General features: G+C 34.4%; 1 protein-coding gene across 7 annotated transcripts in view; it reads right to left on the reverse strand.

The window, feature by feature from the left end:
- The window catches only part of MAGI2 (membrane associated guanylate kinase, WW and PDZ domain containing 2), a 394,804-nt gene that overhangs the window by 302,821 nt on the left and 77,024 nt on the right, over positions 1-14,959 (reverse strand). For all 7 annotated transcript variants that reach the window (XR_011919492.1, XM_072401735.1, XM_072401731.1 and 4 more), the window contains exon 2: positions 6,347-6,463. Coding sequence is in view for 6 of the 7 variants with exons in the window: in XM_072401735.1 (XP_072257836.1) it covers positions 6,347-6,463 (117 nt within the window). In the remaining variant the exon portion in view is untranslated. The remainder of the gene's footprint in view (positions 1-6,346; positions 6,464-14,959) is intronic.

The raw sequence follows: 14,959 nt of genomic DNA on the forward strand, positions 1-14,959 counted from the left end.
CGGCTCCGGCCGCGAGCTTTTTTCAGTTGCTGAATAGCGCGACGGCGTACGATTTCGGATCGCGAATACGAATGCGCGAGCGATCATCCGATTCTGCTTGATGAATCAGGGGCATTGTGTGTTAATTCACCACCTCCTAGATTGTAAGCGCTTCGGGGCAGGGTCCACTCCTCTTGTGTCACTGTCTGTATCTGTCTGTCATTTGCAAACCCCATTTAATGTACAGCACTGCGTAATATGTTGGCACTATATAAATCCTGTTTATTATTAATAATAATAATATTAATATTAAAATTAGTATTACTTTAATATTAATAATCAAGAGTCTGTTTTTGGGCAATTGAGCCAAAGGCTCAGCTGTGACTTATAAATGAAAACATGTAGATCTAGTTCCCTGTCAATGAACCCTGATGTACCAAAATGCCTGTCTTTCGCTATTCAATGTCTACTCTGTAATATCAACACTTCTATAAAAAAAAATGTTTTAAACAGGATATCTGCAAATTACCTTTAAACAATATTCATTGTCTTGCCTGATACCCACCTCCCCATTACAAGTTAGGAGTTCTCTTTCCAACATATTTATTTGTTCTTTAGGCTGATAAAACAGAAATTGTAACCTATTCATCAACACAACATTTTGTCTTGATGAATACTGCATTTATTGAGTGTAAAGATAAAAGTCATGCTATGCAGTATTTTTCATTTTATTAACTCAAAAGTCAAACATAGAAATGAGATATCATTTAATACATTTTTAAATGTTATTAATCATCTACTAAAACAGAAAGTTACAAATATTTGTTTATTGGAGCATTAAATAGAGCTGAGAAAAAAGCCTTGAAGTGTTTGTTGCAAAATTCTCCCTGTGCCCCAGTTAGTACTCGGTGAACCATCATTTGGCTGTGATTTCTGCTTTGAGTTTTTAGGGTTCGCAGCTAATTTTAGCAGTTTAACATTATGGAATATGTTGTGTATGTCAGTAAAAGAAAATTCAAAGTTGATCTTAATTCCAATTTGTTTATTAAAAAATGAATACTAGAATGCAATTATTGTCTTATAGCCTTTGGAGGCAGAAGGGGCACTATGAATCTTTATCTAGGGAACTATTACTAATTAGGATATGCATATGACTTAAGATATGCCAGAGGTTTTATTCCTTGGCTACTCTAAAAAAAGTAGGTGATTGTATTCCTGCCTGTGACCATGCTGGATTTTTTTTTGTGATTTGGCAGGTGTTACTGAGAAAATAAATCTTCCACTACCCCCCCCCCTCCCCCACCATAACAAAACAGTCTCAGCTAAAGATTCAGTTTGTATTCCCTATAAAGCCGAACTATAATTCTTCAAATAAAAATTGTGAGCAAGCAGGATTTTTATTGCAAAAGGGACAAATGAAACCATACCTATCTGTCTGTTTGCAATGTTTTTCTTTAAAATACACATACATTTACATATGCAGCTCACTATGGGATGATGGGATCTGCCAGATACTGCCAGATAGGTACTGATTGGACTTCTGTGTGCATGTGTGGGAGTTACTTCATTCCTGTCTGTCCAATCAAGATGGCTGAATATTCACAACCCAGAAGAGGACTGAATGAAGATGAAGACTGAGCAAAGACAAACGAGTGTAAATAAAAACTGTGATCAGGCAGGTAAGTTTACCTTTTCGAAAAAAAGGACATTAGGTAATTCTAATATTAGTGTTTCACACTTACTTTTATGTTTGTTGTTGATGATTTTATTAAGGTTACCAGTGGGAGGAAGGCCTGATATTAGTGACCTCCTTCCCAGAAGTCTATTCTGGGGTACCCGGTAAGTGTGAAACCCTATTATTAGAAATAACTAGTTGAGCAATTAATATTTTGTATGCCACATCCTATTATCGTTATAAATATTATCTCTTCTAAATTTATTAACACTCTAGGAAGCAGTTTCAATACTCTTCAGTGGATCACTCCATAAGTTTCCACTCGCTATTACCACATAAAGGTCACTAAATAAGTAAGTTGTGTAAATCTATGTCTGAATTATTTATAAACTCACCTTTTCAACTACTACTATTTACCCTTTAATGTCTTTGTATTACTGTAATCAATGTACATATGTAAAATACTAGTTTTGCATGTATCTTTTGTTCTACCAACATATGTCTCCTTCATGACGAAACGCGTTGGGCTACGTTTACTTATTATCAGAATCTCATGTGAAAGTGTTAACACGAGTTTAGTGTCATACACTGTAATAGCACAGTACTCTTATGTATAGCTGAAGTAAAAGTAAAAAAGTAAAACTTTATTTAATTTAGAAAAAAATGTTGTAAATCAACTACTTTTTATTTTCTCATTATGAATGCCTACAAAAGCCTGTCTTTTTCTCTCCTTCCCTTCTATTTAATTCTTATTGTTTTAATACTGTAAGTGTATCTGACAATTACAAAATAAAAAAAAAACCCATTGCCACCTTCAGGTTTCGTTTTTTCAATTAACTTCGAACCTCCATATGATCCCTTGGTATACCTGAAGATTGCTTGTATATCTATAAAGCACTCCGATTGGTTCCTGATTAATATTGAGTACCTGAACTGTAGGTGGCAACCTGGAAATTGTATTGTTAGGGCTCCATTCATAAAACAGGGAATCAAACATTCCTTCATAGCAATCTTCCAGGTCCCTGTGTTTCATCGGCAGTAATTGATTCCCACCAGGGAATGTATGAGGGAATGTCAGAATAAACATTACAAAATGACTAACTATTGGCTGAGAGTTCCTCTTCTTCATTTCCTAGTACATCTCTGCAGATATCCACCAAACTTAAGCTGCCTAGTAACTATCCTATATTTAAGAAAATTTACAGCTCATCATAAACACATTTTGTAATAGTTATCTGTAGCAGCTGTAGAACCTTTTAAAGTTAATGTTTTGCTGCTGGAAAAAAATATATTGAACTATTAGGGACTGTTATGATATGACTGTTTATTCGCTAAACAATTTATCTTTGGTAGAATGTAGAAAAATAACCTGCTTCATTTGTCACTCTTGTTATCCATTGTACCTGAGAAGTTTATGTCACAGTAGTGATTTGTAGCCGACACACACAGAAGCAACTTATTCACTGGCTACAAACTGGGTTTGAAAATACAAAACAAGATTTACGATTGTTACCCAACTTTCCGACATGAAATTTTGTTTACTAGATACTCGTATGTATCCAAATGCCCAGTGGGAAAGACAATGTTAGCTATGGGTGTCCGGATACAAATCTTGTTTCCAGGTATGCCCTAATATTAAATGGTAAATACAGAAGAACTGAAGAGTTGGTGACAGGAAATTCTATTATTTGAATATATTCATCTCTTTGAACTCAAATTTAGGCATCATTCATTACAGTCACTTTAAGCTAAGCTAATAAATTGATGCATATAGCCCCATCACAAAAATCATTACAAAAACAAAGAAAAGAAACGGTTTGCAGTAGACTCATCCCAGGAGACATTAAAATTGGCATATAATGAGATCAATCATATAATAATGAACAAGATCAATTGACATTTATTGCAACAAATTATTACTAATTTATTCCAGTTAATAAACATGGAAAATCATAAAATGTCAAATGTTATCTTTATGTAAAATAAATCCTCATCAAGATAAACTGGTAATCTATATTGTTATTTTTTCCTAACTTTAGGCGGTAAAAGAACACAAATGCATATCTAGAAAGATAAAATAAAAATATATGTAAATATTATTATATAATATAGATTTCAGGATCTAGCCTATTAAATGAAATGAATGTAATTTATAAAAATTCTATATTCCAAGTTAACTATTACCATATTATCATCATTTCATGTCAGTAAAGTGCAATTTAAGTTCATTTAAAATTGACATTATTTTTGTAATGTGTTTTAGTAAGAATTCTGAATAAAGAAAATAAATATTTCAGCTTCTGTAGCTGTTGTATAGGATAAAAACAGACCTATTAAATCTATACTCAAAATAGAATACCGAAACAAACACATGAATGCTCTTGTTTATTACAAATGCATCAATCATCACTAAATATGTTTGTTCAATAAAAGTGGTTATGAAAAAGAAATGCCATAAATTAATATTTAATGTATGCAACTCCCTCTGTAAATATTGTTTGTTGCATATAACGCCTCTAGCTACCACCTAACTAAAATATGCATCACCTAATTAGTCAGTTATTTCATATAAGTTTCTTGCTTTGTTTTGCTGACCAGACAACAATATAAGGGCCATTTCGTGCCTGTAATAAGCCTGGCCATTCTGTCATTATCTAAGTCTTCTCCATTTAGCTGAAAAGGAATGGTTGGGAATCTTTTTTGTTCTGAAGATGTGCACTGCTGCCATGGCCACAGGCGTAGCTGCCTACAAAACTTGTTACCTGGGGTGCGGTTTGCCTCTTGCATAGTTGACACCCTGAAAGGATCCCAACACTGGTACCAGGTGTCAATTAAACAAAGTTCCAGCATAAATAAGTTAGGATTAGGGGTTAGGGTTCAAGTTGTAAGAAGGGTTAAAGGGTATTATGTACCCCTAACAAACCCCCATATATTTTTGGGGGGACAGGATGTGGGGAAAAAGCTCTGTCCCACGACATTAGGACCCCTTTGGGCCCTGGTATGATTTTTTCTTTATCACACAGGCTGCATACCAGGATAAAGGAAAAGAATGATTTTTAAGGGAAATTTCACACTTCAATATTAAAAAAAATAACACCACATAAAGCTTTAATGCAATATTCAAGCATGGTATTTGAAAGGTCTGTGTAATGCCAACATTGCCCCACAAAAGAAAAAAAACCTCTTCCCACCATATGATTACTTTGAAAACATTTTACTGCATTGGTATATGTCTTTCATAGCATTACCTTCACCTCCTTCCCCAATGCCAGTATTTGCCTTTTGACCCAGAAATATGGCTACAATTCATTTGCCAGATTTGTGTTCTATAGTCTTTTATAGAGAAAATCTGGTCAGGCTTCAACTGAAAAATTCACAACCAAACCATGTGGACACTTAGGGCCTGATTCATTAAAGCTCTCCAAGACTGGTGAAGATAGACTATCATGACAGCAACTGAGCGATCCAGAAAATGATCATAATAATCATTTTCTCTTAATTGGTAAATGTTTTCAGTCCTGGCATTTTGGGCTTGCTGGATCACCCAATTTCAGACAAGTCTATCTTCTCCAGTCTTGGTGATTTTTATTAAATAGACCCTTAGTGTACACCAAATGACTTAGATTTTTTCAGATATCTATTCTTCTTTATTTTTGAACATCCATCTAAGCTAAAATAATTTAGCTGCTGAGAGTTTCCTGAATTTGAATAAGTAAAGTATTATAAACTCCATGACTGTAGTTTAGTTTAGATTACTCTGCAGTGCCTGCCGCTACAGAGATCAGTGTGGTCTTCCTTAAACCATAGTTAATGTCTGTTAAGAATATGTAAATCTTTGAATGTTCTACTCCAAAAACACAATTAATAAAGAGGAAGTGCTTTTAGTTAGTTACGAGTAGGTAAAAAGTATTTCTCCAGAATTTCTGTTTAGCCACCACATATTTGTAGGTATAGACAGGGCCGCTGAGAGAAAATCCAGGCCCTGGTACAAAGAAGGTGTGTGGGCCTTTATACAAAATTCTACACACATGTATGTCTGTATATTATTATGAATTTCTAACAATCTTAGATTACATTGATACATTTAGTTTAGTATGTACAGGTATAAATGTAATAATAAAGTTATAATGTGCATCACTATACCACACCTGGTTGTAAAATACCATTCTAAATTTAAGCCACTGCCCTGAATTCACTTGAAGTCATAGATTCTATCGTTCAATATGTGGTAAACACTTCAATATTATGACCTAGTTCTTTTGGTAGAACAAAAAATATTGGAAGATATACAGGTACATAGATGACATAGATGAATGTAGAGATATAAAGCTCTATAGAAATATAGATAGTATAGATAAATGGGGGTCTGACATTTGATAACTGGATTGTTTTTTTTTGGATTGCAGGACATCACTGAAAAGGCTTTTGTCCTCCGGTCCTATATCTTTTTTTTACAGCTACTAAAAACAGCAATATAAATCACAGTTCTCTGTTTCTCTTCTCAAACACCATGATTGCTCTACTAATTCTTCACTCATGTTATTGTTTATGTTTGTTACAAATTATGCCTCAATTGTAAATTGGATTCGAAAAAATGTAAAAGTAATAAATATAATTAAAATATGTGCACATTGCTAAGAAAAACACAGCTTAACACATTCTGGAATATTGTACAAGAAGCATAGAACTCACATGGCACTGTACGGAGGTAGAGGTTGTCTCGTATGATTTGCTGCAGTTCATGATCTACTGAACCTTTCTGGAAACGTAAATTGAGGTAGCGGCGAAGGTCTTTGTCAACAATGCCTCCTGCAAATTGAGTACAGCAATAATCAGAAGAATGACACTTGAAAAAAAATCTCTATTACAGCCATGAAAATTCTTGAAAATAAATGGGAGAAAAAGTGTATAAACCTTCTAGCTGGTGAGAAGACTGTTGTGAGTTTAGAAAATGTTATGTGCATACCAACCTATACATATAAGCTAATAACTGTACAATTTACTATCCAAGAACAAAAGTGTCATTAAATATGCAAATTTTTATATATATATATATATGTGTGTATATATATATATATATATATATATAGTCTTCTTATTAGCACATAGCAATGATCCATACATATGGATATATATGAGCCCAATACACACAATTAGAGGGTTGTTTTTTTTTTTACCCAGTTTGGACTAAATATAAAGTTAATAAAGCATGGTATATTAGGAATTTGAAGTCAGAACATTTTGCAACTGCCCTATATGGGTCACTCAGACAAAAATGAAATGCAACATACAGTATTTTTTGTATATATTTTGTTTACTTTTTATAATTAAGGTTGAATACATAGTTGTATTAGTATATATGTCAGGTAAATATGAATTACTACAATTTACTATTTTCAGCCAGCAGGAGAAACTGTTAACCTCTTTAAATGTTAACTATTTCCCGCCAAAACATGCTGATAGTTTACACTGCTAAATAGCTGCAATAAAAATTACACCTACTACTCAATATTCCAGGCCTCTTTCTTTGGATAGATTTATAGACAGTCTCAAAGAAAAAAAAAGATCATGTGCTCTTTCTCCTAATCTCTTCTATTTAGGCTGGGCTCTACAGAATAGACAGATTTTCTTGTTACGGTTGCTTCTAATGTATTTTACATATGGAAACATCTCTACATTACAACTTGAAATATTCACAGGTCAGACCCTTTGGGCCTGATTTATTCAAGTTCTCCTTTATTCAAGACTGGAGAGGATATATTTTCATCAGGGAAGCTGTGTGATCCAGCAAACCTAAAATGGATTTCTTAAAATCATTTTTTATATGCTAGAAAACATTTTGAATCCTGGACCAGATCCATTCCAGGTTTGGCTTCTTACAAAACCGGGTAATCTCTGTGACATCAAAAAAGTAAACAGACCAAAATGCTCCTATTTTCTGCTCATTTAAAAGGGCACTCAAAACCCATTTTTTCTAACTTGCCTACCTATCTTCTTCTGTCTGGTAAAACCCTCACTACTTCTCACCACTATATATCTTCCCTCCTATTGATTGTAAGCTCTTCAGGGCAGGGTCCTCTCCTTCTCCTGTGTCACTGTATGTATCTTTCTGTCATTTGCAACCCATATTTATTTGCACAGCACCGCGTAATATGTTGACGCCATATGAATCCTGTTTATTAATAATATAATAATAATAAATCAAATAATGTAAAAATGGCAATATTGTTAATATTTTTTTTATTTTTTAAAGCTGACAAAATAATTTATTTCTCTTTCTTACGAGTACTCAAAAAAAGACACAATGGGCCTAAATTATAAAGTTCTCCAAGTTTGGAGAAGAAACACTTTCATCAGTGAAAATGGGTGATCCAACAAACCTAAAAAAGTATCAGGTCCAGGATTGAAAAACATTTGCTACTAAATAGCAAATTAATTTTACAATTCAACTGCTAAAATAATGGAACCCACCATCACTAATGAAAGTGTATATTTTCCAGCCTTGGAGGCCCCTTGTGTCCATGATTACAGAGATTATTTCAGTTGCTTTTTCTTGCCAAGCAAAGTTCCATGTTTTAAGAATTATTAATTGTATCATTCTGACCAATACTTCAAGTCTTTTTCTGCTTTTTTTTGTTTGCACAATGGGAACAACCTGCAGCACTGATTCTCTGGTAATGGACAAAACTTCCTTCGATTTGCCAATATTTAGGACGACCTATGAGCGTAAACCTTAAGATCAAAAAAAAAATTGTTTATAGGCTGCATCTTCCCACACTATACACACAAAACCAATGAGTTTATACGCATTATTTTACTTAACTGATCATTACATAGGAGTGTACTTGATTTAGGAAAACTGAATATGCTTTAATTATTATGCTTATATTACAGACTCAAAAATCACCTTAAAAATATCAACTATTACTATGGAAATGTTCAACATGCTTTACGGACTTAGTCTCTTTGTTCAATTTGATTCAACATCCCTCTCAAGGAATATAGAGCCCAAAAGAGAAGAAGGATAACCATTATAGTGAAATGATCAGGCAAATGTAAAATAAGAAGGTAAAAGTCTAAAATGGTAAGATTACTATATTTCTGCGAATTCATTACCTGGCTTTAGTATCATGCCAGATTACAGATTTTTTTTTTACCCAGTTTGGACTAAATATAAAGTTAATAAAGCATGGTATATTAGGAATTTGAAGTCAGAACATTTTGCAACTGCCCTATATGGGTCACTCAGACAAAAATGAAATGCAACATACAGTATTTTTTGTATATATTTTGTTTACTTTTTATAATTAAGGTTGAATACATAGTTGTATTAGTATATATGTCAGGTAAATATGAATTACTACAATTTACTATTTTCAGCCAGCAGGAGAAACTGTTAACCTCTTTAAATGTTAACTATTTCCCGCCAAAACATGCTGATAGTTTACACTGCTAAATAGCTGCAATAAAAATTACACCTACTACTCAATATTCCAGGCCTCTTTCTTTGGATAGATTTATAGACAGTCTCAAAGAAAAAAAAAGATCATGTGCTCTTTCTCCTAATCTCTTCTATTTAGGCTGGGCTCTACAGAATAGACAGATTTTCTTGTTACGGTTGCTTCTAATGTATTTTACATATGGAAACATCTCTACATTACAATTTGAAATATTCACAGGTCAGACCCTTTGGGCCTGATTTATTCAAGTTCTCCTTTATTCAAGACTGGAGAGGATATATTTTCATCAGGGAAGCTGTGTGATCCAGCAAACCTAAAATGGATTTCTTAAAATCATTTTTTATATGCTAGAAAACATTTTGAATCCTGGACCAGATCCATTCCAGGTTTGGCTTCTTACAAAACCGGGTAATCTCTGTGACATCAAAAAAGTAAACAGACCAAAATGCTCCTATTTTCTGCTCATTTAAAAGGGCACTCAAAACCCATTTTTTCTAACTTGCCTACCTATCTTCTTCTGTCTGGTAAAACCCTCACTACTTCTCACCACTATATATCTTCCCTCCTATTGATTGTAAGCTCTTCAGGGCAGGGTCCTCTCCTTCTCCTGTGTCACTGTATGTATCTTTCTGTCATTTGCAACCCATATTTTTTTGCACAGCACCGCGTAATATGTTGACGCCATATGAATCCTGTTTATTAATAATATAATAATAATAAATCAAATAATGTAAAAATGGCAATATTGTTAATATTTTTTTTATTTTTTAAAGCTGACAAAATAATTTATTTCTCTTTCTTACGAGTACTCAAAAAAAGACACAATGGGCCTAAATTATAAAGTTCTCCAAGTTTGGAGAAGAAACACTTTCATCAGTGAAAATGGGTGATCCAACAAACCTAAAAAAGTATCAGGTCCAGGATTGAAAAACATTTGCTACTAAATAGCAAATTAATTTTACAATTCAACTGCTAAAATAATGGAACCCACCATCACTAATGAAAGTGTATATTTTCCAGCCTTGGAGGCCCCTTGTGTCCATGATTACAGAGGTTATTTCAGTTGCTTTTTCTTGCCAAGCAAAGTTCCATGTTTTAAGAATTATTAATTGTATCATTCTGACCAATACTTCAAGTCTTTTTCTGCTTTTTTTTGTTTGCACAATGGGAACAACCTGCAGCACTGATTCTCTGGTAATGGACAAAACTTCCTTCGATTTGCCAATATTTAGGACGACCTATGAGCGTAAACCTTAAGATCAAAAAAAAAATTGTTTATAGGCTGCATCTTCCCACACTATACACACAAAACCAATGAGTTTATACGCATTATTTTACTTAACTGATCATTACATAGGAGTGTACTTGATTTAGGAAAACTGAATATGCTTTAATTATTATGCTTATATTACAGACTCAAAAATCACCTTAAAAATATCAACTATTACTATGGAAATGTTCAACATGCTTTACGGACTTAGTCTCTTTGTTCAATTTGATTCAACATCCCTCTCAAGGAATATAGAGCCCAAAAGAGAAGAAGGATAACCATTATAGTGAAATGATCAGGCAAATGTAAAATAAGAAGGTAAAAGTCTAAAATGGTAAGATTACTATATTTCTGCGAATTCATTACCTGGCTTTAGTATCATGCCAGATTACAGACAGCAAGGAGAAAAAAGAAGCTCCTCAGTAGCTTTTATTGGCTGCACCAGTAAGATGTAGGTCTGGTGCTGCTACTTTGCTTGTGAAAGAGATTCTGCAGTGTTTTGGTCAGCAAAAAAAACAAAAATTCAGAAACTAGTGATCCACTGTTGTTGTTGAGTTGCCGTCAGTGAAAACATAGGCTTTTTCTTTTTTTTATTATTGGCAAATAAAGCATGTTTGCTGCACAGGATACCAAGTCCAGGTCAAGCATGAAACTAGGTGCTCACATTCATGCATCCTAAAATATCAAACCATCCCACTGCCTCACTATAATGTCATAATTAGTCCAACATCTTACCCCACTGCCATTTAGCATCTAATGCAAGTAGCAGCTGTACTTTGTAATACCTATTGTACCTTACACCTCACCTTGCTTAGAAATCCTCCATGCTATGAACATAAATAGGACCCTAAAGCAGTAAGAACAGTGTCTGAAATGAGGCTTTTAGGCTTCCACCTCACACTTTCACCATGATCTTCAGTACAAGCAGTTCCTCAAAGTAGCTTATGTAGCAGCGATCACATATTGTACATAACTAATTTTGTTTAAAGTACACAGTGCAGCCAAAGGACAACAGGGCTGTTAAATTGGGATGCTAAACAACAGGGTATAGGTAGCATACAAGGCATAAATGTATTGTCTCCAAAGTTCATGTTGTTGTATTCTTAACAGAGATTACTAAAGTTTTCTTCAAATCAAACCAGGGGTCTGTTTGTTACAGACATTTCTTTATATTTTGTTCCATACATCAAGCTAATAAGGCACAGTAAGACCTTCAAACCTTACCATTTTAGTTTTTTAATGGTGTCTGCAATTATTTTTTTTTCTGAAATGCCATGGAGGTTAGTATAAGGTTCTGATGACAAATGTGTCACTATGTGAACATGTAATCTAAGGTTGATCCTGCTTACAATAGATGTTTTATAAAATACATTTTTAAAATTTACTTTTCATGCCAAATAGAATGCAATGTAATACAAGAATGGGAAAGTGACAGTTCTTTTCAAAACGAGCATTAATTTACACCAAAAGATGACAGTGTAGATGAAGTTTAATTAACAGTTTTAACAAATTTTGAGAAGTTGAAATTAAATAGAAAAAAGTATTTCAAGCACAAAACAAATCATTATGATTTGATAACTGTGTTTATCCTGTGATTCTAATGAAGGCCACTGAGGACACCTGCCAAAGAGCAATCACTGGTATATCCCATTACAAATGTAAAGATAGCAGACATTCAACATAAAAGTATTAAACATAAATGTATTATGTGCATGTGTATTAATGGCACATTCAATGGAACATTGAATATATGAAAGTATATTTCAAACAATAGTTCTATTATCTAGGATTATGTTAAGTATTTACTTTTACCTTAAAAGTATTACACTTGTGATAAAAGTACCTATCCAATACATTATTGTGGTCTGAAATGCAGCCAAAGCCTATGTTCTGGATGATCCAGAAGTGCACCCACAGCACTCTTCTTTATGCTTCCATTACTAGGCCATGCATTAAAGATGAAGGAATCTCACATAAAAAATTCAGCACTTGACATAGTGTAATATACGCAGGCACATAACTGTCGGCATGATAAAATACATTTAAGTATGAGGACCACTAATTTTTAATTTGTGGTTTTCCTTGCCAGAACATTAATTTAAATGTGTTCCCATTCTACTTAGAGGTAATGTATCAGAATTTACAATACTATACAATTACATTCTATGCTACTGAATACAGTATTACTTAACGTAATAAACAATTTACAAATGTAAACAAGTGCTGAGCAAAATGATCAAAATGATTAAAGGGTCCCATGCTAAGCATCAGCTCACATTAAAATTTTAGTGGAAATGTATTTATTAATTATTCTAGAGATTATTATGCTGATGTCTACCTGTATCTGCTTTAGCAAATGCTAGATACAACACTACAACACTTTCCCACCTTACCTAATACTCTATTTTTCAAGCTATAATACTGTATTGGTCTTTTTCTTCCCATTTAGCTTTCCCTCTATTTTTTTTCTTGCCTGAAGGAAGTTTGAAGCTCAATTGTTCAAAATGAAATCAAATAAATCAATCAGCAGAGAGTGTTGACAATGGCTGCCCACATATTATTATCATTGATATTTATTATAAATATAGTCAATCTGATGGTGATTCCTGGTAGCTGCATTGATGGATCTTCACTTTAGGTTCATGTTCATAATTTCTTTGACTGTATCCACCCATCTATAGCAATATCTTTTTTGTGTTGCTTTTTCATTGTCTACTTTTCACATCCTTGGAAAGTGACAAAACAGTTCTAGCCTGGAGAATGAAATTTTAGAGACATCCTCCTTGCTCTTTTAAAGCTACGTACACACGGCAGATTTTTATCGCCCAATAATCGGCATCGGGCGAAAATCTGCCATGTGTACAGTCGGTGTCGTCCATCGTCCGAACGACCGACCTGCCGGATCCACGGACGATGGACGACAACCGATCCTATTGAAAGGGAAGGGGGAGAGCGCGCAGCAGGGTGCCGCTCTATCGCTCTCCCCCTCCCCTCTCCATAGAGCATGAACGGTGCTGTATGTACAGCACCGTTCATGCATCGTGCACTCCCTTGTCGTTGGAAAGGATCGTGAAAGATCCTTTCCAACGACAAAAATTGCAAGTGTGTACGCAGCTTAAGGGTCATTCGGTGTCATATTTCACTGCCCAATCATTTGTTGTTAACAAGGGATCCAAAAAAGCTTAAAACTGTCAACTATATTTATGTCTTTCTAATCAGATTTGAAGCTAGCTTGTTTTCTGTTGTCATATCCAGAATTAGAACCGAGTTTAACCTATGAAAAGTTCAAGCCAAACCTGTGATGTTAGAGCAATCATTTCACAAGTTTATAGAAAAGTTCTACTTTAACTTTAAGGAATCCAAAATGAAATTTTGCCATAACATTTTTTTGACCATAACAAGTCGCTTTTAACTCTGGACATAAGGCCTAAAATAGCAAATAGCAGGGGAATTGGTATACAGCAGCTCTTTCCATACTTCTCACCTCACACAAATTTAACCAATTTAACCCACCTATTGCCTAGTCACCAAAGAATTGAGATCATGATTCCTAATTAAATAGCAGGTGAGATCTACTATTCTATGCTGAAACAGCTGTGATATACAGCCAGAGTACATGCATGATGTGATGGATTAGCTCACAAAGCCTTCCTTATCTGGGTGCACAATGATGACCTTGTGAACTTTTGTGCACCTATACCTCTTAATTATGACAATGAGAATAATAATGTCATGACCACAGTCAGAAAAAGGGAGTTCTGCTATAAGGAGGTAAGCAACAAGTGGCTATGATGTTCCCGCTGCTAAAGATGACTGCAAAGAAAGCTACAACAATAAGGGGAAAGGTGGCAATGTGGGCATCCTGTCCATTTGTGCCACCTTTAGTGTAGGAGGGAAGTTTAGAGAGATTCAGAACAGAATAAAGATATACCTTTTCCAGGGGAAGCTTGCAGAGAACTGGAGGGAGAAGGGATCCTTTTAATCAATCTGGCAGCACTACCCCACATGTACAGGACACTGTCTATAGGGCTCAACATTGTGGGACATTTATATGTATCCAATCGCAATAGCATTATGGAGGTCAGTCTGCAGACTCTCCCTACAGTAAAGTCAACAGTTGTTTGTATACACTATGCATGGATGCAAATTACAAAATTACCAGTGACCACAGAGGTTGTTTGCTATTCTATTTGATGGAGTATTTGGTCTTTACATAACACCAGTCACCACCAAAATCATATTCTTCCTGTAATTTGCTTTTCGCTATCCACATGCCCCCAACATCTCAATATTACCCTGCTGCATCTGCTGAAACATCTGCAGACTCTAAAATCAACAGAAAATAAGAAAAAGAATGTAGTGCCATCAGCATACTGAAGATTGCCAACTTTTTTCCATCAGTCTTGAACTCTCCATCATATTCCTCCAGCCCTGCTTCTTTTGTAACTTGTTCAGCATACAATAGTTCAATCACTATAGTTATAAAGCCAACTTTTATTAAATTGACCTTTCATACCATCGGTAACAAAACTTATCATGAACAAAGTTCTATATGTACTTAGTCTAATGTGAAAC

The sequence above is a fragment of the Pyxicephalus adspersus genome, chromosome 2 (genome assembly GCF_032062135.1).
Source record: "Pyxicephalus adspersus chromosome 2, UCB_Pads_2.0, whole genome shotgun sequence".
Lineage (NCBI taxonomy): Eukaryota > Metazoa > Chordata > Amphibia > Anura > Pyxicephalidae > Pyxicephalus > Pyxicephalus adspersus.